The sequence below is a fragment of the Anguilla rostrata genome, chromosome 4 (genome assembly GCF_018555375.3).
Source record: "Anguilla rostrata isolate EN2019 chromosome 4, ASM1855537v3, whole genome shotgun sequence".
Classification (NCBI taxonomy): domain Eukaryota; kingdom Metazoa; phylum Chordata; class Actinopteri; order Anguilliformes; family Anguillidae; genus Anguilla; species Anguilla rostrata.
Window position 1 is genome coordinate 58952053 of NC_057936.1, and position 25054 is coordinate 58977106.

Genomic DNA, 25054 nt, shown 5'->3' on the forward strand with positions numbered 1-25054 from the left:
TCCAAAGCCAGTGGGAGAGAGCTGTGCCTGAAATGCTTGCAGGCTCATGGGCAGGTAGTGCCCAGATGAAGGCTGCAGCAAGGTGTGAAAAGGGCATGTGTGAACCTGTGGATGGGTGGGATGAATTCAACCTTCCAACTCCCACGTACATCACAAGGTATTAAAAATGGCCCACCAAACAAAAGATCAAAGAAATACCTAATCTCAGAACTCGCCTGCATCCAGGCTGAAAAATACAGGTTAGTTCCTGTTGTGGTGAACACTGAGAGCAGCTGCTGTAGGCACACTCCCTTTGGAGTGTCGGGGGGGGGAGGGAGGGACGGCTGGATTAGAGGTAGCGTTTCTCATCATGGCATGGTCCTAACAGACGCACACCCCTCACCGCAGGACTCGTGTTTCAGGCCCGGGAGCGCGGAGCGGCTTGTGACCGCTCACATGTCTGTCCCCCTGCCTCATCTCGCTGCTTTGAGGTCCTGAGTGACCGCAGTAATCCCTCGGCCCGACGCGTAGCCGCCTTTGCCAAAGGCCCGCTGGTTGAGTGGCTCGCTGGCTGAGTAGCTCGCTGCTCTACGTATCTGCGGTAAACGCCGTGAGTCAGGGGCTCTCTGCCTCGGCCAGCTCACTGCTAACAGGAAGACGGGTTATTAATGCAGAGGCCCCTGGGACGGGCTAGGGGACCCTGACTCATAGGCCCGGCTCGCCCTGGACCCACCTCAAAGACTAGGGGGATGAGGAACGCAGAGAGAAAGGACAGAATAAAAGCAGAGGGAAAACAGGAAAGGAGAGGAACTGAGAGACTGAAAGGGAGACAGAGGCAGAGAGAGAGAGACAGACAGAGACACAGGAGTGAAAACTCAATAGATATTGTAGAGATGCTCAGACAATTTAACCACTGTCACTTTCTCACAATGTGTTAGTAAAGAGGTGGAAGCTCTTTGAGTCGGTGAGAGTAAAGCAAACATTACCTGTAAGGCATAAGATGCATTTTACCTTGAAAAAGTAATTTTCTGTTGCACAGGGGGGCAGCAGTGTGCTGAAGTGACAATCCAGATGCATCTGGCCATTTAAACTCAAAACTAGCAGCAAAAAAGCTTCATAACTTCAGATGTTTTTGGTCTCCTTATTAAGGCACACGAGACTATGTATTGACACCTAAAATATTTACATTTGGTAGAATGCTAGTGTTCACAAGTGGACAGTCCGCAATAGCTACCACTGATGTAACAGACCATTCAGTATGCAGTATCAGTGATCTGCAGATTCCTTACATTCATATCAATGGTTGGAAGCTGCCATACTTGTTCATGATTGATTGTTAACAGTTATCAATCGTGAACATTAACAAGTGGTTATGAGAGCGCCAAAGTAATCTTAGCCTATAATTAATAAGAATTATGTACGTTGATGTAAAACATCCTGAACTGTTGCCAGGACTATGAAACTAAGTCCGTCTGACTGGAGGTCTAGTCTAGCACGCGATGAATATTTGGGCTGAGGAAGGTCTGGCTGGAATTAAGAGCTAGCTGCAGCAGGTGTGATTGCAGACTTGGGACTTATTAAAAGGTGATGGGGAAAAGAAACTACTGATGGGAAAAGCACCTGGGATACAGTCACTCTGGCAGTGCCTGTGTGACCGTTCACTCGCGACCAACACTCAGCTTGAGCCCAGCTCAAAGGAGACAGAGGGGATTAAATACATACAGGTCAATTGTTGATTGGCCGGATCCCGGACTTGAATCGCTTTTATGTGGTGTTGTGCCCCCCCCCCCCCCCCTTCTTGTAACGGAACACCCTGCCACCCTGGGCACTCTGGCTCCATGTGGGGGAAACTCAATCCCCCAGCACCCCTCACCCCTCACCCCTCCCCTCCCGTCCCGTCCCCTCTCCGGGGATATTCCAGAGGTCCCCCCCTGCGCTCGTTCGGGTGAAGCAACTGATAGCCGTGCTGTGGAGCTGCTGGAAAGGCGGAGGACTGGAATTAGAAACACACGCTCACTGAACGCTGCAGTGTAGCTGGTGGGAAAGCTCTCCTCTGCTAGCGCTTCAGCTCTCACATCACAGAGTTTTACTGAAAGTCTCGCACGCAGACACCTGCTCGACCGTAACATCTGCTACGCACATGGAAAAAGAAGTATTAAGTGCCATAAGTAATACGCAGTGAATATTGTTTGTGTTTTTCCACAGTGGCCGCCTTGATGTGAGTATCAGTGACACAGCTACGTTCGTTGTTCAGTGAAATATCCTATGAACAGCTTTCTGGACCTTCTGTACCCTCGCACATGCAATCACACATAATCAACCTGTGCGCACGTGCGGTCATACGTGCGAGTAATACAGCACACCCACAAAAACAAACGCAGTTTTTAAACTGCTGGAATGTTCTTTTGTATCAGGGAAATCCCAAAAACACAGCATCCCACCACTCCCTCCCCTGCCCTTTCTTCCTCCCGCCTTCTCTCCCTCCCTCCCTCCCTCCCTCACGGATCATATAAATATCCCCCTCGCTGTCCACCAGAACTCAGAGACTTACAGGCAACCTGAGGAGACTGACCAGACAGCAGCTAGAGGAAAAGCAGGACCCACTGAGCCACAGCAGACTGCGTGAGCCTCAGAGGGAAAAAGAGCAGACCGAATACCTGAATACCTGTCAGATAAAGATAAAGGGAAGAGAAAGTGAGTGTGATAAAGAGCGAGAGAGAAAAAACAGGGGGGGCAAGAAGCGCAGCGCAACAGGTCAGGGCCAAGAAGCTCAAGAGTTCAACATTCCAGCTCGAGTTACCAGGACACTCGGAGAGAAACGAGCTGAGGAGAGGGCAGGCTCGCAGGGACAGGGCAAACGAGAGAGTGCTAGAGAGAACAGAGTGACCAAGCCTTCGCGCAGCGCAGACCAGATCGATCCCTTAAGGATGTGGCTCCAGGTAGCCGTGTGTCTGTCCTGCCTGCTCCTGGGGGCTCAGGGGCAGGCCACTTTCCTCAGGGCCAACGACCGGAGCGGCCGCTGCCAGTACAGCTTCACCGTGGCCAGCCCCGCGGAGGACAGCTGCCCCACGGCGGGCGGGGGGCCGGAGATGGAGGCTCTGAGGTCCCGGCTGACGGTGCTGGAGTCGCTGGTGAGCCGCCTGGTGAGCGGGGACGCCGGGGCGGCCGGGGCGGCCCGGGCGGCGCCGGACGCGGGGCTGCCGGAAGCCTACACTCGGGTGATGGGGGAGAAGAGCCAGCTGCAACAGGACAAAGAGAGGCTGGGCAGGCAGGTGCAGGTGCTGCAGAGGAGGGCAGAGGAGCAGCGGCTGGAGGTGGAGAGGCTGCTGGCCAAACCATGCCAGCCACCCAGCGCCGCCCAGAAGGATCAGAGGCCAGCCAGCGGTGAGTACGGCCGCAGACACCCACAGGGTGCCGGGGTATAGTACAGCGAAGAGGGGTATGAATGGGAGGGTTTCAATGGATGAATAGAATGAAAGTGTGCAGCGATGCAACAGACCGAAGTTCAGCTGTCTGCACGCCTAACTTTGATGTTCAGCCCAAAGCTGCTCGCTGGGGGCTGGGTCTCGCGCCCGTGTTCAGGCTGGGTGGGTTTCAGTCACGGAGGAACGGGGGGGGGGGGGGCTCGCTCCGCTTCCTGCCTGGTCTTTTTGGGCTGCCGGAGGGGGGGGGGGGGGAGGTCAGAATTTACGACAGGGCTCTGGGCTGATGGGGCAGCAGCACTATGCGCAGAGTGGCACATGGCCAGGAAACACGATGCAAACGCGTGGAGCTCGTCTCTGAGCTCTGCGTTTGATGACGCTCTACTGGGGGATTCAGGTGTGACACTGCACCAGGAGGTGGGGGGGGGGATTGTATGTTTACTCGAAGACCCCTATATTTGCATACTCCCCGCCCCTCCCGCCCCCCAAATTTTAGTTATCATTATTCAATCACACAAATAACAGATGCCTTGTCTATTGGAGATAGTCATATTCTTGAACATCTGCTTTTGTCTTTTGTTTACATCTGCATGACAAAAAAATGCATCCAGGGAACGCCATGTGGTGAATGGATCAGAGCGATAAATAAGCTAATGAAAAAAAGTCCGCAGGGGAGGAAAACAGTTTGTCAATGGCTCTTTTGGAAAGAGGCATTGGACCGTCAAAAAAAAAAAAAAAAAAATCTGGAGGTAAAATGAACAGCATTGTTGACAAGCCACTTTGCAGAAAGGAGAGAAAACAAACGCACCAAAATCCAGACAGAACTGTTTTACGATCAGGCCCCATGGAGCTCCGCATACACCAGTACAATCATTCAGAGGGGGGTGGCTATTATATAATGACCAAAAAAGCCAGAGATCTGGTCCAGGAGATATCTTCACTCTTACCTCTCCAGAGGGGACCATTCCACTTTTTTTTTTTTTTTACGACATTGCACAGAGCAAACTCTCACCATCCTGAAACATACCCCAGCAAATACAGCAGGTTCATGCCAAAATAACCAGACAAGAGGGCAACCAATACCCACTAAATACGCTCTAGATATCGTTTGGAATCCCCGTCTCTCCAGAATTCAGAAGTGTTGCCAGAAGCGCATCAATTGTTCTCTGTATATTTATTCAGAAATAACGTGTTTGCTTACCTACAGTGATTGATAGAACTGCCCCATTTCCCCTGTTAGACTACTCCTGGGAACTGGCCTCACTGTAGTCATGAGACAGGCTCATTAGCCTGATGTCTCTGGTTACCATCATCAGATGAGATAGCATTTGCCCCTGTAAACAGTTAGTCTGTAATTCTTCACAGTTTAGATTATCGCAACAGGGAATTCATTGGCTGGAGGCGCTGAAATGATTTTGTGCCAAATTGTAAACGGGAGCAATTGAGATGTCCTGGGATAGCTCCGGAGATGGGTGGACCGGGGTTGTTCAAGTTGAGCCTGGCCTGCCATGCTGGACAGGCTGGTGCGTCAGCGGAGGGGGGGGGTCCGCTGGGGGGGGCGGGGTCACAGTCCAGCAGGCTCCGTGGCAGCTGGGAATTCACTCATTGGTGTTCGTTTCCTCCCGTCACATTCTTGCTTGTCAGTAGGGCCGCCAAGTGCTGCAGAGTCTCCGGGGGGGGGGGACAGAAGAAGAGCTCAGTGTCATCAGCATTGTCTGTTTATTTACCCTCCTGATTGGTAACGCAGACCAGCTTTTGTGGCCGGGACTGCGGAGGGAGGGATGCTGGTACCTGCAGACGGCAAGAACGTCGTCTGTCGGATTCCCCCCCCACGTGTGTGTCGTCTGTGCTCGGTGTTGCCACGTGTCCGTGCCCGTGTCTGTGTCTGTCTGTGATTCGGCTGTCTGTGTCTGCAGGATCAAACATCCTCTCCCACCTGGTGTCGCAAAACAGGGGCCAGAGTGAGGCGGGCGGGGCGACAGGTAGGCTCCTTCGTGCGCATGCTCCTCGGTCTCTCTCATCTCTGTTCCTTCTCTTCCACAGTAAGTCACCTGCTTCCGACACCAAATGGAAAATAAGGCTGATGCAACCTCAGGGGAAGCACTCGGTCTCCGTTCGAAGTGTTTTCTGTCCCCCTTGACTCTCACTCGCTGTTGCAGACCCCGCCTGGCAGCTCGGCAATCCCAGGTATCAGGAGGTGAAGGCGGAAGTGACAGAGGTCCCGGCACCCAAACAGATTCAGGAAGGCAGCCAGGATAGCACAGGTACGAACCCTCGTAACACTGCCCCCTAGTGCTCAAACCTCCGTAATGCATTCACTGACCTTTCATTCACACACTTCATTCTCAATAAGGAATGTTTGCATACAATTTTTTCTACAATAGTATCAATTCCTCAGAACGGTGTTTCTGAACGCATAGTGTTTCTGTACTTCTGTAGGTCATAAAGCTGGCTTCACAGGATATTAAACCAGTAGTGCATGATCCAGTTAAGCAGTGGTTCCTGAATCCTTACCCTTCAAACGCCTCACCTCACTTTTTATCTCCAACACGTGTCACTTTCTCCCCCCCCCCCCCCGTGCTCCCGGCTCACGCCCCTCTCCGCCTCTCGCCTCCAGGCTGCGGGGAGCTGGTGTGGGTCGGGGAGCCGGTGTCCCACCGCAAGGCGGAGAGCATCACCGGGAAGTACGGCGTGTGGATGCAGGACCCGGAGGCCGTGGGCCCCTACGGGCCGCAGATGCTGTGGCGCATCAACACGGTGGGCGCGGAGGTGCGGGAGCTCTACGGCTACGAGGACATGGACCAGCTCAGCCGGGGCTTCCCCACCAAAGTGCTGCTCCTGCCCGAGCCCGTGGAGAGCACGGGGGCCGCCATGTACCGCGGCTCCCTGTACTACCAGCGCCGGCGCAGCCGCACGCTGCTGCGCTACGACCTGGCCACCGAGAGCATCGCCGCCCGCCGCGACCTCCCGCACGCCGGCTTCCACGGCCAGTTCCCCTACTCCTGGGGCGGCTACACCGACATCGACCTGGCCGTGGACGAGCAGGGCCTGTGGGCCATCTACAGCACCAACAAGGCCAAGGGCGCCATCGTGGTCTCCCAGCTGGACCCCGGCGGCCTGGAGGTGCGGAGGAGCTGGGAGACCAACATCCGCAAGAACACGGTGGCCAACGCCTTCATGATCTGCGGACGGCTGTACACGGTGGCCAGCTACGCCTCGCCCAACACCACCGTCAACTACGCGTTCGACACCGCCACCGGCGAGAGCAGGTCCATCGCCGTGCCGATGCGGAACAGCTACCGCTACAACAGCATGGTGGACTACAACCCCGTCCAGAGGAAGCTCTTCTCCTGGGACAACTTCCACATGGTCTCCTACGCCGTGCGGCTGGGCAAGCCGGAGGCCAACTGAGCCGGAGCCGGAGAAGATGATCCCAGCGGAAAAGCCTGATCGTTGCTGCTCTCCACCTGTCGCTAACGAACATTTCCCCTCCTGCTGTCCCTTCCCGAGTGCTGATATTCGGACTCCTTCGTCCAGCCGCGCCTCGTAGATTGGAAGGCATCGCCCCCCCAGCGCATTACTGCACGCTCCCCATCGCAGCAGAAAGCACGAACTCGCACTAACAGCCAATCTGAGATGAAAGCTTTGCTTAGAACAGTAGGAAATGAGGCCCCCAGGGTGCACCTGCCTCTGAAGGAAGGCGTCGGCAGGGTCCACACTCCCGTGCTACAGATGAATTATTTTTCTATGGACTTTGTCTGTTACCATTTTTTTTTTTTTTTGCAAACAGCACTGAGGGGGCAGGGAGAAAAGAAAAGCTAAGAAAGGTGTGTATATAGTTAATATAAATGTGTGTTATACACGTATGTATACACCCCATCCATATCTGATGGGCCACCTGTTGAAATGTTTTATGCTTTAACCTACACTGTACATAAGATAGATATTTCCTCTATAACATGTCATTTGTCCCTGTACATAATAAAATGGCACCTTTGAAAAAATATATTTGCCATTTCTGTCCTCTGCATAGTCAGTACTAGTGCTGCCAACGTTGAAAAATGTAAATTCATATTCGTATGGTTAATAAATAAAGATTATATAAACTTCTCTGGTGTCATCTCACTTGTGTGAAACAAAATTCTGCACCTGCAAATTTTCGTTGTACTCCTTTTAGGTGGCAGAGAAACACGTGAAGTACAGTAACCTAAATTTTGAGAGATATTTCAGACAACCACAGCAACTAAGTGACATACAGTACCAACAGACTTGAAGACCCAAACCAGTTACAATGTCTAACTGCCTCGGAATACCCACTATAAAATGGTCTGGCAGATCCTCGGGTATAGTACAGGCTTGGGTATAGTAACGGCCTTGTTTGCTACAGTTACAATAACAGCCCCCCCTCCGCCCACCCCCAAGAACAATGAATAACTTTAAGAAAGTATTCAACATTCACTATTCCATTTTTACAGCATATTATTTTATTAGTTTCTGTAACCAAACCAAGATAATGTAAATAAGACCTTACATATCTTAATACAGCGATTAAACCCCTGTACAAGTAAAACAAAAAAAAAAAAACAAAGAAAAAAAAACAAAGAAAAAAAAAAAGAAAACCAATCCAATCTCATTGCCCACTCCCTCCCCTGTCCTCCACGACAATGTTCTCATCCTCACGAGATGTCTAGAAGGTTCTGGAGCCCCTCGGGGTGCAGGCAGAGTACCGGCCCCACCGGTGCCACAGTGCTGCTGCAGAGGTGAGTGTGGGTGGGGGATAGCATAGCCGTGCTAAGAGAGAGCCTGGAGAGGACAGGGTGGGGGATGCGTCTTTACAACAGAAAAAAATGTCCTTCAGGCCAGAGACATCGGAACAACCGTTACACCTCAAGGCCCTCCTCGCCCCTCAGAGATAACACGCGGATTCTTCGCTAGTATAAAAAATCGAAACTCACCCCCCCCCCCCCCCCCCAGCTACTCCAAACCCGTCCTATGTCGTGATTTTCTCTCGTGATCAACGTCGTACGATCTTCTTTATCTACAGCAGCATGGTCTGAGTCGTCGTCCTAACTGGAACTATACTAGAGCGAGAGCGAGAGAGAGGAGGAGGGAGGATGGGGAGGGGTAGGGAGGATGGAGAGAATGAAAATATTCAAAAAAAAAGAGTGATAATCGCAGGTTGGGTCGTATGGGTCGGCTTTGCTATGGAGAGGAGAGCTGGTTAGCAGGAGCCACAAAAGGCGAGAAACCGCTACCTAGAGCCAGGCCCGGCCTAACTGTTCACCACGCCCTTCCGAAATCCAAACCCCCGCCCTCCCGCGACTCTGCCTCGGCTCAGACACCAAGAGGAGAGCCCATGCTTAAAGCGGAGAGAGAGGCCGCAGTCGAATCGCCCGACCCGTCAATCACACGCTCGCTCGCTCGCTCGCCCGCCGGCGACTTCGCACTTCCCTTGCGGGCGATTTTTAAAAAAGGCAAAACCAAGCGGTTTCCTGACGCGCAGCGGACTCGGTTAAAACGCTCGGCGGCGAGGGAGGGAGGGAGGGGGCGCGCGCGGCAACTACGCTGCGTCCCGTTCAAATGGTCAATCGACGCGCTGCTGCTCGCTTCTCGACGTTAGTTTCCCTAAACCTTTGCGATTAGTTACTGGAGGAACGAGGAAAAAAAGACTTGCTCGCTAAAACACCTTTTTTTTTTTTTAAATTAGATTGTTTTTACTACAAAAAAAAGCATTTGAAACAAAACAAAAAAAATGAACAAAGAAACTCCCTCCAAATACATGTGATTCCACTCAAAAAAAAAAAGAAGAAAAAAAAAGAAAAGCCATGGAGAAAAAGATATATTGCTATAAAAGAAAATTGCAAACTCAGCAGCGGATTTCATTTCTTTACTGTATCTTCATTCGTACACGTTCCGTGTGCAGCCATCGAAGCTGTGCCATTTCCCCCCCCCTGCTAAAAAAGAGGGGCCCAACTCAACACAAATGCAGAGCCCACCGACGCCCCTGGGGGTGGGGTGGGGTGGGTGGGGGAGGGAGGATGCTCCTCCTAATCCTACGATGGGGACGGGCCGGGGTGGGGGTGGGGGTGGGGGGGCGTGCGAGTCGGTGAGTGTGTGTGAGTAAGTGCGCGAGCGGAGCCTCCCCCTCTCCCGAGGGTCCGGGCGCCAAGGCGACCGGGGGCGGGGGGGGGGGGGGGTTAGGGGGTGGGGGGGTTTCTCTCTACTTGCTCTCCTCGGGCTTGATGGACTGGGGCTTGATGGGGCCGGTCCGTACGGGCTTGGGCCCGGCGAGGGAGGGGGGCTTCTCTGCTTCCGAGCCCCCTGGCGGCCCCCCCTGGTGGTTGGGGGCCACGCTGTCGACCACCTTCCCCCCTCCGTCCACCCGGCCCGGCTTGCTGACCGGGGCCTTGAGCTGCTGCTGCTGCTGCTCGGAGAAGAACTTGTGGGTGGACTGCAGCACCTCGGCACGCTGCTTAGCCTGGGGGAGAGACAACAGCCATGAGCTCCGGGAGAACAGACACACTGCTCAGTGCACCAGCCAGCAGTGCTTTATGAGCGCTAAATGCTAACCGAGCAATGGGACTATCTTGGAGCTGGCTAACGTGCTAACGTGCAGTAGTGCACTGGTTGTGTAGCATTAGCGCCAGCTCAGAGCAATGGGACCATCTCTGAGCTGGCTAACGTGCTAAGGTGCACTGGTTGTGTAGCATTAGCGCCAGCTCAGAGCAATGGGACCATCTCTGAGCTGGCTAACGTGCTAAAGTGCACTGGCTGGGAATACCGACCTTCAGGTCCTGCTCTGCCTTCAGTGCAGCTTGCGTACCCCGAGGGCCCATGGAGGGCCCCGGGGGGCCACGGGGCGGGTGCTGAGGCCTGGGGTGGGGCATGAGCCCGGCACCGAGGGAGGGGGACATGGGGGGGCCCAGCGGAGTCCTCTGCACGCCTCCCGGAAACGAGCTGGAGTGGGGCGGGCGAACCAGCGGGGAGACCAGGCTGGGCTGAGACAGCATCTGTGGGGGAGGGTGGGAGGAGAGAAGGCAGAGGGAGCCAGTGAAGACGGGGTGGGCTGCTGCATTCTGCTAGCCTGGAGCTAGCCTAGAGCTAGCTCAGTGCCGCGGCGGGGCGGAACCTGGAGCCGCGGCTCACCTGCGGGGTGAACTGCCCGGCGTAGTGCTGAGGAATGCGCATGCCTGCGGAGCCCGACTGGAACTGCTTCTGGTACAGCATGCTGTTCATCTTACTGCTCTGGCTGCTGGGGCTGGTGGAGCTCGCTCTGCAGGCCGGGAGAGAGGCACAGGAACAGGCTGAGCCAAAGGCTGGGCCTGACACTTCACATTCATTTAGCAGCAAGGAAACCTGGAAACTGCATGTTAGGGAATATATGGGTATGACAGTGCCAACAGTGATACCTCAGGCTGGAAACGTACTTGATTTAAAATCACAAGAACATGTAAGCAAGCTTCCCCTCATGCGTATCCCCAAGTCATTCAGAGCGTTCTTTGTGTACGTCCTCAAAAATTAACTCTACGCATCGGTCAGGTGCAATACCCGTGTTCACCATGGGGGCAGTATACATATAGGAAGCCAGGAAAGATGCCAGAATCATTAGAAGAGATACCCTGCTCTACCTCCTAGTAGACATACCTTTTAAACCCCCAGACAGACAAAAAGCAAGCAGATGAGTAAGGGAACAATGTCACCCGCAAAAACATTCAAGTATATTTCTAGCCTAAGAGGCTAGTAATCAAGGCTACCTGGACTGGAACGTGCCAGGGCGGTACCTGAAGGGGCTGGAGGTGGGGGTGGTGCTCCGAGCGCTCACTGGGGGAGTCCCAGGCTTCATATCCATCCCACTGCCAAACAGCTTCAAATCCATCTCACACATCTGCGTGACAACAGCGCAGCTACGTCAGTGGCAACACACACTCACATACACACACATCCCACAAAAGTGCAATAAATGAAGCGCAAATGGCATTAAAGCTCCACGGTGACAGCTAAATGAACTGTGGAAAAATGGCACCTCACAGAGCCAAGATGGCGGGTGTCTGGAGCATCGCCTGGGCTCTGTGCTGACTAGACCGGGCCACTCACCTTGCTGGAGGGCTGCATCATGCTGTGGCCGCTCTGACCCATGAGCCCGCGGAAGGGCTGGCTGATGGGGGGCTGGCGGCTCAGGCTCTGGGGCTGCGCCTGGGGCGGAGTGGGAGGCAGCGACTGGGGCAGGGCGAGCAGAGGCTGGCCTCCTGCCGACCCGAAATTTGGCATGGAGAGCTGGGAGCCGGGGAGAGGCACAGTCACCTGGGTGGACACAGAAATGCCCGGGTCACCTTGTGCACAGCTGGCATAGGAAGCAGTGTCTCTGATACCTGCTGCAGGACAGGGGCAGGGCTTCCCCTGGGGGGCGTGTGAGAGGGTTTACCGGCTGCAGGACAGGGGCGGGGCGTGTGAGAGGGCTTACCGGCTGCAGGACAGGGGCGGGCTTCCCCTGGGGGGCGTGTGAGAGGGCTTACCGGCTGCAGGACAGGGGCGGGGCGTGTGAGGGGGCTTACCTGCTGCAGGGCCGAGCTGGGGGACTGCGTGGAGCTGTAGTAGCTGCTCTGCCCGTGCTGCTGCACCTGGCCGGAGTACAGGTTCGAGTGCTGACTCAGCCCCTGCCGCGCCTGCGTCAAAACACAACACAACAACCGCTCAGGAAAAGCCTCAGCACAACACCGCCAAGAGCCGCGCGCTGCACCGCGACACGGTCAATCACCCAACACGGTCAATTGACCCAACACGGTCAATCCACCCAACCGCGTTTATCCACCCAACACGGTCAATCCACCCAACCGCGTTTATCCACCCAACCGCGTTTATCCACCCAACCGCGTTTATCCACCCAACACGTTCGATCCACCCAACCGCGTTTTTCCGCAGGTAGAATCCTCCCCACTTCACAGACAGCGAAACAGGAGTTGGACAGCCGGCGACTGGCGAGAGCGCTAGCGCAGAGCATTAGCGTCGGGTCCGGACCCCCACCTGCAGGATGTGCGTGTCGATGAGCTGGGAGCCGCCCAGGCCCGACGGCTGGTTGAGCTGGGGCTCGAACAGGATGGGGATGTGCTGGGCGCTGGAGGTCTGCTGGTAGGCCAGGCTGGACTGCGGCTTGGCCAGCTCGGGGGGCTGCACGCCCGGGTAGCTGTGCAGCGTCGTGCCCGACAGCATCATGGGAGACTGCGACAGGCTGTTCTGCATGAAGGCCTGCTGGGACCTGAGGAGGGCGGGGGGGGGGGGGGAGGTTCAGCACCCTGCATTCTACTGGGGTACAGCATGTATGGTACAGAGCTAACACAGCTAACTGCAGCTACGCCCAACGGCACTTCAGTGCAGCAACCGATTATTAAACCAGTGTGCTGAAAAACCAGCCCGGCACATGCAACCAGAAAAACACTCACAATGGGTAGGGCTCAGAAAACAGAAAAAAATAAATAATAAAAATTAAACAAAATAAAAATGATTCTGTTTTGTCACTCATTTTAATATTACTGTGAAGCCAAGAGCAGGCCACAAACTATGAATAGCCGAAGGAGGATAGCAACATGCATTTATGAGTTTCCCCTGAGTGTGTGCCCTACCCACTTCTTGTCCTAAATTCTGTTATTTTTTGAGGGAAAATGGCTGAATTTTGAGTGAGAGCCTTGCCTGCACACTGCTGACCTGTAGGGCTGCAGGGAGGAGCTGAACAGGTCCTGTGGCTGGGACACCGGGGGGCCGGTGCTCAGGCCCAGCTGGGCCTGGTGTTGGTGTTGGTGCTGATGCTGATGCTGATGTTGGTGTTGATGTTGGTGCTGATGTTGGTGTTGGTGTTGGTGCTGATGTTGGTGCTGCCCCTGCAGAGGCGCGTAGATGGGGATGGGGATCTGCTGCACCGCCGTCGGCTGGAAGGAGGAACAAATAAAAATCAAACGATGGAGCCTGGGCCTGAGGAGGACCGTCCCATAAGCAGGACAGGGCAGGGTCTCGGGACGTCCCGCTTGCCACAATGTACAGTATGTACAGTACACACACATAGGTGCACAGCACTCATGCACAAAGCACACAGACACACGCACACAGCACGCACGCACACACACACAGCACCGCAGTCAGCACTGAGACACGCTCCGCGCAGGAAGCCGGGCGCTGGCGGTACCTGAGAGAGACCGGGCTGGAAGCCCTGCTGTTGAGCCAGAGACGGGGGGGCCAGGCGGGGGTGCGCCGGGCTGAACAGGTGACTGGTGTCCATGTAGAAGGCAGGAATCTGCGCCGCAGAGCCTGGAGAAGCACAGAGATCACACTCAGAGGGGCTTATGGGACACAGCACGCCATAAAGGGACCAACCGAACTGAACCTTACTTCAAGCCTTTAACATCGTCCAGATCAGTGCACATGTTTTTAATGCTTTAGTGCACGCTCGCCTGGATTCATATCCAGATAATATTCCCTCTGCGTTATAATTAACTGCAGCGTTCACTGTCATGTTGGGCATTCCTGCACTCGTTTCCTCTCTGGCACGCGGGCCAGTCGGTTCTCTGATCAAAGTCCATTAAAAGCCAGCTGGGAAATGACCTCATTAATCGCTTCATTTTTCCAAGTTGGACAGATCGAGCCAGCAAGCTCTTATGTGGAGCCAGCGCTCTGAAGGCTAATTACAGCAGTCCCGCTGGGCGAGGGCTGGGGAGGGCGAGGGGCGGAGACAGGGGCAGGGCCGGGGGTGGGGCAAGGGTAGGGAAGGGGCGGGACGGGGGCGGGGCGGGGGGCGGGTCGTCGGACGGCTCCCCACCTGCTGCAGCTGCGGACTGGGACACGAAGACCTGGGGCGTCTGCTGCTGGGGGAGCAGGGAGGGCACGCAGCCCAGCTGGGAGAAGCCCCCCGACACGCCCCCGCCCTGCAGCTGCTGCGGCTTCACCTTGCAGATGTTCGGGGGGTCGGAGGCGGAGGTGGTCTTCGTGCTCAGAGAGGACGTGGTGTAGGTCCCAGAGCCTGAGAGGAGCAGGGAAAACATTTAAAACAAACATCGTAAACACTCAGGCGTTGGTTTAAGTCTGTTATGGCTTACATTCGTCACTGTGTAACAACCACCACGATTTTAGAAGCAGTCTTTCTAAAAAAGCAGAGAATTCAGTTATTTAAACAGTAAAGCTTATTATAATAGAAACAAATATCACACATAAAAAAAGATTTATTTGAATACCCATAATTAACAGTAATATTCACTTATTTATAAACATTCTAATTCTGTGCATACAGAATCTGCTTCTGTACAAATGCCCAAACTAATGAATAAAGAAGCTCGATCTGGCAACCTGCACCAGCCCCGAGTCATCCTGCACACTGGTAATCAGGCTTAAATATATGAGCCTATCAAATGACAGTAATTACCCATAATACTGCCACAGGGACAGCAGGGCAGCATGCTACATTTACTTTAGCATTTTACCCAAAATGCAAATGCAGCATGCTAACCCCAAACATATCCCAAAGCAGTCTCACGGTTAACATATTAAAAACAGGGAGGTGCTAAAGGGAAGAGGAGAAGCTCCATGACGACGGGCCGCTCCACCTGAGAGGGAGGTGCTGGGGGTGACCGAGGCCACGGGTATCTGCGGCATGGAGGCGCTGGAGAAGGAGCTGTAGGAGGCGCTGCCTCCCCCGCTGCCGCTGGTGATGGGCGAGGCCGAGGAGGTGACGGGCGAGCTCTTCTCCCCCAGGCTGGGCGAGTTCTCCCATGCCTTACGCGCCGACTCCATCTGCCGGGGGGGGGGGGGAGAGAGAGAGGGGAGGCGGGGGGTCACAGACAGGCACATATGGAGCAGCACTTTAAAAACTATAAAGATGTACACTGAACTATAAGATACACAATGCCTCCGCCCCCCCCAAAAAAACAATTACACCAATTACACAGTGGAACACTTTCTGAAGCAGTACAGGTGTGTGTTCAATGGCAGTGTCCATACTGGGGATTGAACCAGCGATCTTAGCTACAAGCCCAGCTCCCCAAGCATTATTCTACGCTGCCATCCGGGACTGTATCCCCTGCTAGCTAGACGTGTGCTCACCTTCAGAGTGAGATCCACGGTCGCCGGGGAGACGGTGGTGAGGGCGGAGCTCTGCTGCAGGGCCTCTCTGCGGGGCAGCGGGAGGGTGTGGGGCAGGGCCACCTGGGAGGAGCAGAGAAGGAGGGCGTTTTATACACACTGAACACACCGGCAGGTGTAGAGTTCGATCTGGTTCGCAGTGTCGCTAGCCTAGCTGCCCTGTTAGCCTAGCTTCCTCATTAGCCTTGCCGCCCCATTAGCCTAGCTTCCCCATTAGCGTAGCTGCCACATTGGGTTTGGGCTGCTGCCGTGATCCTGTGGAAACTCACATTGGCTACCAGGCTCTCCTCCATCTTGCTCACGCCGGTGGGGACGCTGTCAGCCAGTGATGAAGACGGGGTGGTGTAGTCCGTCACGGATTCCTGGGGAGAAACAAAGCAGGCGGTCGTCAGAACACGTACTTACTGAAGAACAATCATTACACTACAGCAGCAAGCTGGAAAAGACCCCAACTCCTGCAGGTACCCAAAGCAAGTTAGCAATCGCAAAACCCAGTCTCTACAACTTCTTAATTTCAAGCGCTAACATCCTTCCGCACAAAAATAAACAAAACATGGCAGATTGTGAAGACAGACAAGACATCTGATGGAATCAATCACTATTAAAATGATCTTCAATTTAAAAACAAAAGGAAACAAAGAAAAAAAAACACAAATTCCCGTTTGTGACGTGCTGACGCTATCCCAGCACTCACCTTGGACACGCTCCCGTACTCCACGGACGGGGCGGTGATCATGCCCTCTATGTCGCCCCCCATTTCGGGGACCTTGCCGTCCTTGGTGGGGGAGCCCGAGTCGGCCCCGCGCCCGCCCCCGGGGCCGCCCTTGTCGGGCCCCTCGCCCTCCGACTGCCGGCCGTCCTTGGCCTTGCGGTTCTTCAGGGACCGCTCCTTCCCGATGGGGCCCGGCTTGTACTCCTTGGCCTCCGGGGGACTGAGCTCCGGAAGCTGGCCATGCGAAAAAACACAGCACAGCAGTTTTACAACCCCGTGTGAGCTAAAGCACTTACGGCTGCAATAAATCACGCGCAGTCACTTACCTTCGGCAGACGACAAGACAAGGCAGACTGGGCTCCAGTCTACGTAGTCATTGAGAAGTTTTCGCCTATTATTGCATGTCAGGCTGCATGATTCCAAATCTTCAGCACCATTCAGTGCAACAAATTACTTTTTCACAAGAGCGATACAGGTGCTTGATAACTTTTTTCATTAAATGAAATCATTTTTAAATTGTGTTTTGCGTTGATTCGGGTTCCATTTTTCTAATATCGCATTTTGTCGAAAGATCTGAAGCCATTCATTGTGACACATGCAATAATTCAGCAAATCAGGGGGGGGGGGGGCAAATACATCTTCATGGCACTGCACATATGCGTTTCCCATACCATTAAACAGCAGTGCCGCTGTGGGACTCTGGAGCGCTGCTACTCGACACACACTGATCCTTGCATTAACCCTGCATGTACGTTTCATTCTGGAGCTCTCCGTTGATGATATTAACACACGCTACAGAGACTGTGACAAACGGCACATTCCTGATGAAGCTTCTCAATAAATAATGAGAGGTAGCCTAAGCTGGTTTGACACGGTGAGAGTAGTTTAGTCATTTTAACGAGCTTTACCAATACAAATAGTCTTGATAAACCATTAGTCAATCACGATATTAAGCTGTATGGGTTTCTTTCAATTCCCATTTCAGGTATATCACGTAGTTGCTATTCACCGAGGGATAACGCAGCATCTCTTAGAAAAGGAATGTGCTTAAGACAGGTTTTTTAAATCTGTGTTTACACGTATGGCACCAAAGCTGAGGCCGTGGAGTCGGATGGGGGCTCGGACAGTGATGGGTAGGGAGGGGAGGGTGCGGGTCAGTACCTTCTGGGCCTTAATGGGCCCGGCGCGGGGCTGCTTCTGCCGCTGCTCTTTGGGTTCGGGCAGCTTGTTGTCGGAGCCCTTCTCCAGCATGGCGGGCACGCCGTCGCTGTCCGTGCTGCCCGCCGACGAGGGCGCCCCGAACTGGATGCTGTCCATGCCCAGCTCCACGCCCACCTCCACACCGGACTTCACCCCCTGCGCCACACAGCAAAGCCGTTAGCCTCCTCACAGCCACAAGCTCTCTGAGGTACATCACTTTCAGTAGGATGACTGAGCACTGGCCACCAGGCTAATGAAATGAGCTCTCCCAGTGGAGAGAGGTTACAGCCATTCTGTGCATTACTGCAAGCAGGTCTGCCCACTAGACCTTGTTTTAAAAAAAACTTTTTTATACAATAAACTATTTTCCGGAATAAACAAAATAAAGTCCTTATTTCATATGATTCACATGATTTTAGCTCTTAGTATGTTCTCAGAAATTCTCAGGCGTGTTAAAAAAAATTATGGCATGTAAAGTATTTCATAAAAAAATATCGCACCCAGCAAGCACAAACAAGTGGTTTCCTAATCCGGAGGCTAACCAGATTTAGTTAATCCTGTCAATGGCTGTGCATGCAGTTTACAATTCAGCATCCTCCCAGGCTTTAATCAGCTAAAGCCAGACACTTCCAAATAAAACACAATCCTGAGAGCCTGACATAATGACCCAGCACAGACATAATTATTTAATGGCACTCATCGTGAAGGCCTATTAAATTAATTTCAAACACATTCATATTTCCAATGACTCAAATACAAGACAAGTCTTTACTTGTCTGACTTGTCACTGACTAATCCCAGTGCAAGATGAAAACGCTCAACACGTGGACAGAGATGTTCTCGTAATGGGACACGATGATGAGGTGCATTCTGGGTAAACGAACCTCGGGCGTGACCGTGCCGGTGAATGACGTCAGAGGCTTGTTCCAGGCGCTGACGGACGGGGGCTGGGGCGGGCTGATGGGTCCCACTGCATCACACACACACAAAACCACTCGTAAGAAACGCTGCACATCGGCGACGCTCAGAGAAAGCAGTGCTCGGAACGGGCGTGTTCAGGGACGGCCTGTCCGTCCGCCACTCACGTTTCTTCATGTCGGGGAGGACGGCCGACCCCGCCACCTTGCTGTCCCACAGCTCGGTGCCCAGGCTGCCGTGGGCCGGCCCCGCGGCGAGGCTCTTCCCGGTGAAGTCCACAGCGCCGGGCAGCGCCACAGCGCCCTCCTGAGGCTGCGGCTGGGGCTGCGGCTGAGCTTGGGGCTGGCCTGCTGGCTGAGCAGGGGCCAGGTGGGCGGCCTGGGAAGATGCAATCGCCTGTTGTTGCTGCTGTTGCTGTTGCTGTTGTTGTTGCTGCTGTTGTTGTTGTTGTTGTTGTTGTTGTTGCTGTTGTTGTTGTTGTTGTTGCTGCTGCTGCTGCTGCTGCTTCTTGGCAAATCGAGGAGGCAGCTTGGAACCCCCACCTCTTCCTTTTTCACCAGAGCCTTTCTTACTCCAGTTCTAATAAAGGGAACGGGCAAGGCAGACAGTCAGACATGCACAAGCGAAACGGAACAGAGTCTTCCGCATGACGCGCATAAATACGTCAGCTGACACCAGATTAATTATAAATTAGCATCAGTGCCTAAACATCGGTTAGCGGTACAAATATGAAACCGTGAGCAGGCAGGCAAGGTGCTGCACAGCACCTGCACAGTCTGCTCCTCCTTCTTCCTCCTTTCTTCGTCCTGCAGGCGCTTCTGCTGCTTGCGCGACACCACTTCCGTGAAGCCGTCGTCGTTGGCGCTGGACTGGGGGTCCTCCAGGGTCGTGACCTCCGGGTGGTCGTCGATGATCACCACACCTGCCACCAGGGAACAGGCGGAGCAGGTGAACGCTCGTTTCGCCTGCACAGCGCAAAGCTACCCCCACTGCTTTTGTGTACAGAGCCAGAAAAAAAAACAACAACCCAAAAACGACCAAACGATGCATGAAAATGAACGAAGAAAGCTCTATGCTGGAGTGACCTTGAAGCACACAACCTCCAATGGACCAGCGGACCGGGCGAGGAGGAAACTCACTGGCGTAGTTGTTGAGGTCGAACTGGGACAGCGCGTCGGCCTTCTCCTTGGGCTTCTTGGCGGCCTGCTTGGCGTCCTCTTTGCGGCGGGAGGCGGAGTCCTTGGCGGGTCGCTGGCCTGCGCCCCCGTGGGCATCAGAGTTCTGGGCGGCACTGCTGGTTGGATCGACACCGGTCAGTTCCTGGGCCAGCTCCTGGAGCGGCCTGAGGACAAAGACCCCAGAGACAGAGAATCGGAGCGATAGTGTCCAGGAAAGACGCGGGAGGGGAAAGAGAGAGAGAAAGAGAACAAGAAAAAGAAAGATAGAAATAGAACAGAGAACAGGCTTGCCGCTGAAGACACTACCAAACCCAGCAGAACCATCACACCCATTAGAATAATGAACACAATGCCACAGGTATTCGCTGGTGAAGTCTTGCAATTTTGCAAACGTCTATCCCACAACTGCTTGATCATGCTGGATACAGCTGCAGTCCTGAAATCCGTTTCAAGAAAATGGAATCATTTACTTAACTTTCCACCAGTAGAGAGAAACAGCACTACAGCCGAATCGCTGGCAATATTTATTTTCACCCGATTTATTCATGAAAAATTTAATCAACTGCCAGCATCCACCTACAACCAATAAATCATAGAGTGCACTAGTCTGTATTGGGTACTGGCTAAATAAAGGTATACACTATGGCATTTATGTCACTACTAACGGCAAAGGTTAATGAAGAAACCCATCTCCACAAGGAGGTATGGAACACACAAGCAAAAACATTGACCAAAGAAAAGCAAGAGAGACAGAAGAGGTGAATAACCGACTGAAGAGTGAATGGAATTAGCAGTACTAATAAGGTGACAGATGAAGCAGTAGAATATATAGCCTAATATAGCACAGGCAGGAGGTCATGCAAATCAGGCAAGGTGTGAACAGTACCTCTGCCAAGCTTAAGTGTGAACGGTGAAAATGTAATCTCTCATATCTCTCATATTAAATATTCATCAAGCACACACATACTGGATACTAAACACCAAGGTTCACACGCTTAAGCTAGGTACTAACAATTTTGGGTGTCAGTACCCAACTGGGCGCATGCAAGCCCGCGTCGGCCCCGCTGGACACTCACCCTCTGCGGCCAGCCTTGGCTCCAGACCCCCCCCTGCGCTCCCCCTTTCCGCCCGCGTATCCCCGGCTGGATTTGGGCCCGCTGTTGCCCCTCCGGTTCTGCCGGTCCACGGGCCGCTGGCTGGAGAAGCTCCGCTTGGCGGCGGCGGCGGCGGCTGCGGCCTCGCGTTTGGGCGTGAGCCCCCCCTCCCCGGCGGCCTTGCTCGGGGCGCCGGCGCCCTGGGGGGCCTGCGCGGCGGCAGCGGCGGAGGCAACGCTCGCGGACTCCAGCGCCTCCTTCCTCTCCTCGCGCTCCCTCCGCTCGTTGAAGTCGCTGCTCTCCGAGGCGGTCTCCCACTCCTCGTTGGCCTGGTCCGACGAGTTCTGGTTGGAGAGGTCGGGCGATTTGCTCCCCGCGGCGACGACGGCGGTGGGCCCCGCGTCGGACGGGACCGCCCCCGCGGCCGGCGCCGGCTCGGGGGCGGCCCCCTCGGACGAGGGCGGCGCACACCCCGGCGCCTTGGAGAGGGTCGGGGAGGCGGAGTCCGGGGCGGGGGTCTCCGAGGCAACTTCGCTGGCCATCACGGCAGCCTCCCGCTCCTTTAGCCTGCGGAAGCGGGGGGGCTTGTCCTGCCTGGGGGGGCGGGCGGGGCGAGGCCGGCGCGGTCGCTCTCGGCTGCCGGGCCCGGCTTCCCCAAACTTCCTCCCGTCGTACTTGGGCGGCCGCCTGTCGAGGCCGGGGTTGTCGAACCTGGAGGTGTCCGCCTCCTCGGGGCGGAAGGTCTCCATGGGCTTGGAGGGCCACTGCGAGGACTCCCTCATCCCCGCCCTCCGCAGGGGGACCGACCTGGGCCCGCCCCGCTCCCTGCCGGCCCCTCTGCGGCTGTACAGGCCCCCCCGGCCCCGTCTCGAGGGCTCTCCCTTGGGCAGGAAGCCGGGCTTGGGCCGGCCTTCGTCCTCGCGGGAGCCGGGCTTGTCGGGCGCGTGGGGGGGGCCGAAGGACGGGGCCCCTCCCGGTCTGGGGCCGCGGCGCGCCTCGGGCAGCTCGCGGCGGAGCGGGCGGCTGGGCTTGGCGCTGGGCTCGCGGTCCGAGGCGCCCGTGTCGCTGGCCGACTCGCGGCCCTCGCTCTCCGAGTCGGTGTCGGAGCCGCGGCGGCGCCGGCGCTTGGGCAGCACCTCGAAGTCGGAGCTCTCGCTGCGCGTCTCGCTCTCCTCGCGGCAGCGGAAGCCCGCGCCCCCCGCGGCGGACAGCGGCAGGTCGGAGCGCGAGCGCGGCTCCCGGTAGGGGTAGTCCCCGCGGCTGCGGCCCCGGCTGCCCCTGCCCCGCCCGCCGTAGCTCCCGCGGTAGCTGCGCCCTCGGGAGTAGTACTCTCCCCGGCCGCGGCCCCTGTGGCTCGGGTCAATGGGCCAGTCCTTCTCCCTCTCTTTCTCGCGTTCCCTCTCTCTCTCCCTCTCTCTCTCCCGGTCCCTCTCCCGGTCCCTCTCGCGCTCCTCCCTCCGATACGCCCGGGGAGGCAGGCTGGACTCTTTGCGAGACGCCGGTTTGGGTTCGGGATGCTTGTCCGCTGCCAGGGACTTGTCCTGTTTGTCCTCCTGGGGGGCCGGACCCTGCGTACCTGCGGGCAGCTGCGGCCCTCTGGGCTTACCTGAGCTGCTGCTCGAGGAGTCTCCCAGATCGGGGGGCGCAGCCTGCTCCCTCTTAACCTCGCCGGGGGGTTTCTGACCCTCCATGAGGGCAGCTGCAGCCGAGGGGGCCTTGACGGCGACCTCCTTTTTGACGCGATCCCCGCGCTCCCCGCGCTCGTGGCGCTCCTCCTTCTCCTTCCTCTGCTCGCGCTCCTCTTTCATGTCCCGCAGGACCGGCTTCTTGATGGGCCCCGACCGGCGCACGGGCCTGTCCCCCGCCGGGCCGTCCCGACGCCCGGCCCCCAGCCGCTGGCCCCAGCGCATGTCCGCCTTCTGCTTGTTGGCGGCCAGCGAGGGCAGCTTGTCCGCTTTGTGCGTGACCTCCGCGGGCGGGGTGGCCCGGTTGGCGCCCGGCAGGCCCTGGGGGAAGGGCTCGCTGCGGGCCTTGTCCTCCGTCGGCTCCGCGGGGTCGGGGAGCTCCTGGGTCTTGGAGGCGGCGGGGACGCCGTCGAAGCGCGGCTCCTCCAGTTTGAGCGAGTGGCTGGACCCCTGCGAGATGCTCCTCTTCAGCAGCGAGTGGCCCAGGGTCTCCGCCTCCTCCCCGCAGGGCAGACTGGCCTCCGGGGGCTCAAACACCGGCCCCGCGGGGCCTCTGTCGGGCTGCAGCAGGCCGGGGGCCTCCTCCGGACCGCAGCCGAAGGCAGACAGCGGTTCGGACGAGTCCCGGAAGAAGTCGCTCTTCCCCCTCGGCTCCAGCGGACTGTGCTCCTGCGGGTATACAGCAGGTACGGGCCTCTCCAGCTCCAGCCCAGAGTCCATTCTGCCAGGGAGAAGACAGAGACGGGCCATTAGGGACGATCTCACCCTCTGCAAAGAGCTCTCACTTCACAGCACACACGACGAATCAAGACAGTAACAGACCAGAGAACAGAGTATGAAGTACCCAAGTTTTAGCATAAAGGAACAGGAAGCAGGAAGTTTGTGAGAAGCACAACCAGCGCCGGTCTCCTTTACCTGGGCTCCTTGGTCTCATCCCGTCCTTTGGGGGGCGTGACTGAGGGTATGGGTTCGGTCGGGGGATAGGGCTCGGAGCCCCACACCATGCGCTGCTCGCTGGGGAGGCCGTGCTCCCGGATGGGTCGGGTCAGGTGGTCAAAGGAGTCCGAGCCGGAGCCGCTGCTGTCTGCAGGGTCTCTGCGCACCAGCTGCTTCGGAGGTATTCTCCCTACGGACAGAAGCAAGAACCCATCAGGACATAGCCACAGACCTTAGACCTTCTCAGACCCTGTCTCCATAAACCTTCTCAGACCCTGCCTCCATAGACCTCCTCAGACCCTGCCTCCATAGACCTTCTCAGACCCTGCCTCTATAGACCTTCTCAGACCCTGCCTCTATAGACCTTCTCAGACCCTGCCTCCATAGACCTTCTCAGACCCTGCCTCTATAGACCTTCTCAGACCCTGCCTCTATAGACCTTCTCAGACCCTGCCTCTATAGACCTTCTCAAAGCCTGCCTCTATGTACCTTCTCAAACCTGCCTCTATAGACCTCCTCAGACCCTGTCTCCATAGACCTTCTCAGACCCTGGCTCTATAGACCTTCTCAGACCCTGGCTCTATAGACCATCTCAGACCCTGCCTCTATACACCTTCTCATACCCTGGCTCTATAGACCTTCTCAGACCCTGGCTCAAAAGACCATCTCAGACCCTGCCTCTATAGACCATCTCAGACCCTGCCTCTATAGACCATCTCAGACCCTGCCTCTATAGACCATCTCAGACCCTGCCTCTATAGACCTTTTCAGACCCTGCCTCTATAGACCTCCTCAAACGCTGCCTCTATAGACCTTCCCAGACCCTGCCTCTATGTACCTTCTCAGACCCTGCCTCCATTACATTACAGGCATTTGGCAGACGCTCTTATCCAGAGCGACGTACAACAAAGTGTATAACCATAACCAGGAACAAGAATGACGAAACCCCTAGAGAGAAGTACCGGTCCAAGTACAGGGAACAACCGCATAGTTCAACCTGGACCCTGGTGGTTAAACTGATTAACACTAACATAAACCTTCTCAGACCCTGCCTCTATAGAACTTCTCAGACCCTGCCTCCATAGACATTTTCAATGGCCTTAGCCATCACTTCCTTAGCCCAAGAGGTAAGAGCAGAGTCCAGGTACCTGGGTGCATGGGCGGCATGTCCAAAGGTGGCCGGCCGGACATCATGCGGGGGTCCATGTAGGACTGCATCATCAGCCAGCGGGGATCAAAGCCCATAGAGGCCAGATGCTGGGGGTGCGGCCCCAGGGGCTGATAGAGAGAGCGATGTTGAGGGGGCGGCCCTGGGGCCCCCGACGGGGAGACCGCGCCCCCCTGTTGTTGCTGCTGCTGCTGTTGCTGCTGCCACTGCTGCTGTTGCTGCTGCTGCTGCTTCAGTTGCTCCTACACAGGGGGGCAGAAAAGGGGCAGGATATCTTCAGAACAGTCTCTCACGGAACCTCACGTCTATACTGAAATACACATCGGCTGGCCATTCACAAGCTTTTTCCAAGGGGAAGCTGGCAAGATTGAAGAAAACGAGCCCTCATCACGCGTCATTTTTATGATGTCATACCTGCTGTCGAAGGAAGCGAGGAGGAAGAGACTTCTGAAACTGTTTGGAATACCCGGAGGTGAGGGAGGGGCGAACTGCAGCGCCTGGCTCTCCCTCCACCTCCGAGGGCAGCGTTGGGGCGTCCTCTTGGCTGGAGGGCTCCACACGGGACAGAGGCACGGGGGGCTCCTCGGCTGCAAAGCACAGCGGGGTCAAATCGAGGCGCGCTCATTTCCGTGACATAATTAA

At 55.7% G+C, this 25054-nt stretch overlaps 2 protein-coding genes across 9 annotated transcripts in view; one reads left to right on the top strand and one right to left on the bottom strand.

The window, feature by feature from the left end:
- The first annotated feature begins 2499 nt into the window (after window positions 1–2499).
- myoc (myocilin) lies at window positions 2500–7511 on the top strand. 2 transcript variants are annotated; one of them, XM_064333569.1, is made up of 4 exons: window positions 2500–3363; window positions 5318–5383; window positions 5561–5665; window positions 6019–7511. In XM_064333569.1, exons 1-4 carry the CDS (start codon window positions 2907–2909, stop codon window positions 6810–6812), a joined length of 1422 nt encoding a protein of 473 aa, XP_064189639.1. In that variant the 5' UTR covers window positions 2500–2906; the 3' UTR covers window positions 6813–7511. The 2 variants fall into 2 exon arrangements, with proteins under 2 accessions (XP_064189639.1, XP_064189640.1); XM_064333570.1 differs by lacking the exon at window positions 5318–5383.
- A 351-nt stretch (window positions 7512–7862) lies between these two features.
- Window positions 7863–25054, bottom strand: part of prrc2c (proline-rich coiled-coil 2C) — a 28700-nt gene continuing 11508 nt past the window's right edge. The window contains exons 12-35 of one of the 7 annotated variants that reach the window (XM_064333550.1): window positions 24827–24999; window positions 24393–24654; window positions 23224–23434; window positions 20606–23029; window positions 19491–19642; window positions 19119–19273; window positions 18519–18930; window positions 18318–18403; window positions 17395–17589; window positions 16216–16467; window positions 15791–15883; window positions 15483–15584; window positions 14987–15173; window positions 14483–14527; window positions 14206–14406; window positions 13576–13697; window positions 13101–13321; window positions 12423–12654; window positions 11954–12064; window positions 11496–11702; window positions 11183–11286; window positions 10548–10674; window positions 10187–10411; window positions 7863–9879 (exon numbers count right to left, since the gene is read on the bottom strand). In XM_064333550.1, coding sequence (XP_064189620.1) covers window positions 9622–9879; window positions 10187–10411; window positions 10548–10674; window positions 11183–11286; window positions 11496–11702; window positions 11954–12064; window positions 12423–12654; window positions 13101–13321; window positions 13576–13697; window positions 14206–14406; window positions 14483–14527; window positions 14987–15173; window positions 15483–15584; window positions 15791–15883; window positions 16216–16467; window positions 17395–17589; window positions 18318–18403; window positions 18519–18930; window positions 19119–19273; window positions 19491–19642; window positions 20606–23029; window positions 23224–23434; window positions 24393–24654; window positions 24827–24999 — 6557 coding nt within the window. In that variant the 3' untranslated portion in view covers window positions 7863–9621. Of the gene's footprint in view, window positions 9880–10186; window positions 10412–10547; window positions 10675–11155; window positions 11287–11495; window positions 11703–11953; window positions 12065–12422; window positions 12655–13085; window positions 13322–13575; window positions 13698–14205; window positions 14407–14482; window positions 14528–14986; window positions 15174–15482; window positions 15585–15790; window positions 15884–16215; window positions 16468–17394; window positions 17590–18317; window positions 18404–18518; window positions 18931–19118; window positions 19274–19490; window positions 19643–20605; window positions 23030–23223; window positions 23435–24392; window positions 24655–24826; window positions 25000–25054 lie in introns of all 7 variants that reach the window. The other 6 variants (XM_064333548.1, XM_064333549.1, XM_064333547.1 and 3 more) reach the window with 6 other exon arrangements.

What these genes read in the sequence shown, in the direction of transcription:
- myoc (XM_064333569.1), top strand. Translation starts at nt 2,907, where the DNA reads ATGTGGCTCCAGGTAGCCGTGTGTCTGTCCTGCCTGCTCCTGGGGGCT. An exon ending in GGATCAGAGGCCAGCCAGCG is followed by an intron (nt 3,364 to 5,317) that starts GTGAGTACGGCC and finishes CTGTGTCTGCAG; the next exon opens with GATCAAACATCCTCTCCCAC. An exon ending in TGAGGCGGGCGGGGCGACAG is followed by an intron (nt 5,384 to 5,560) that starts GTAGGCTCCTTC and finishes TCGCTGTTGCAG; the next exon opens with ACCCCGCCTGGCAGCTCGGC.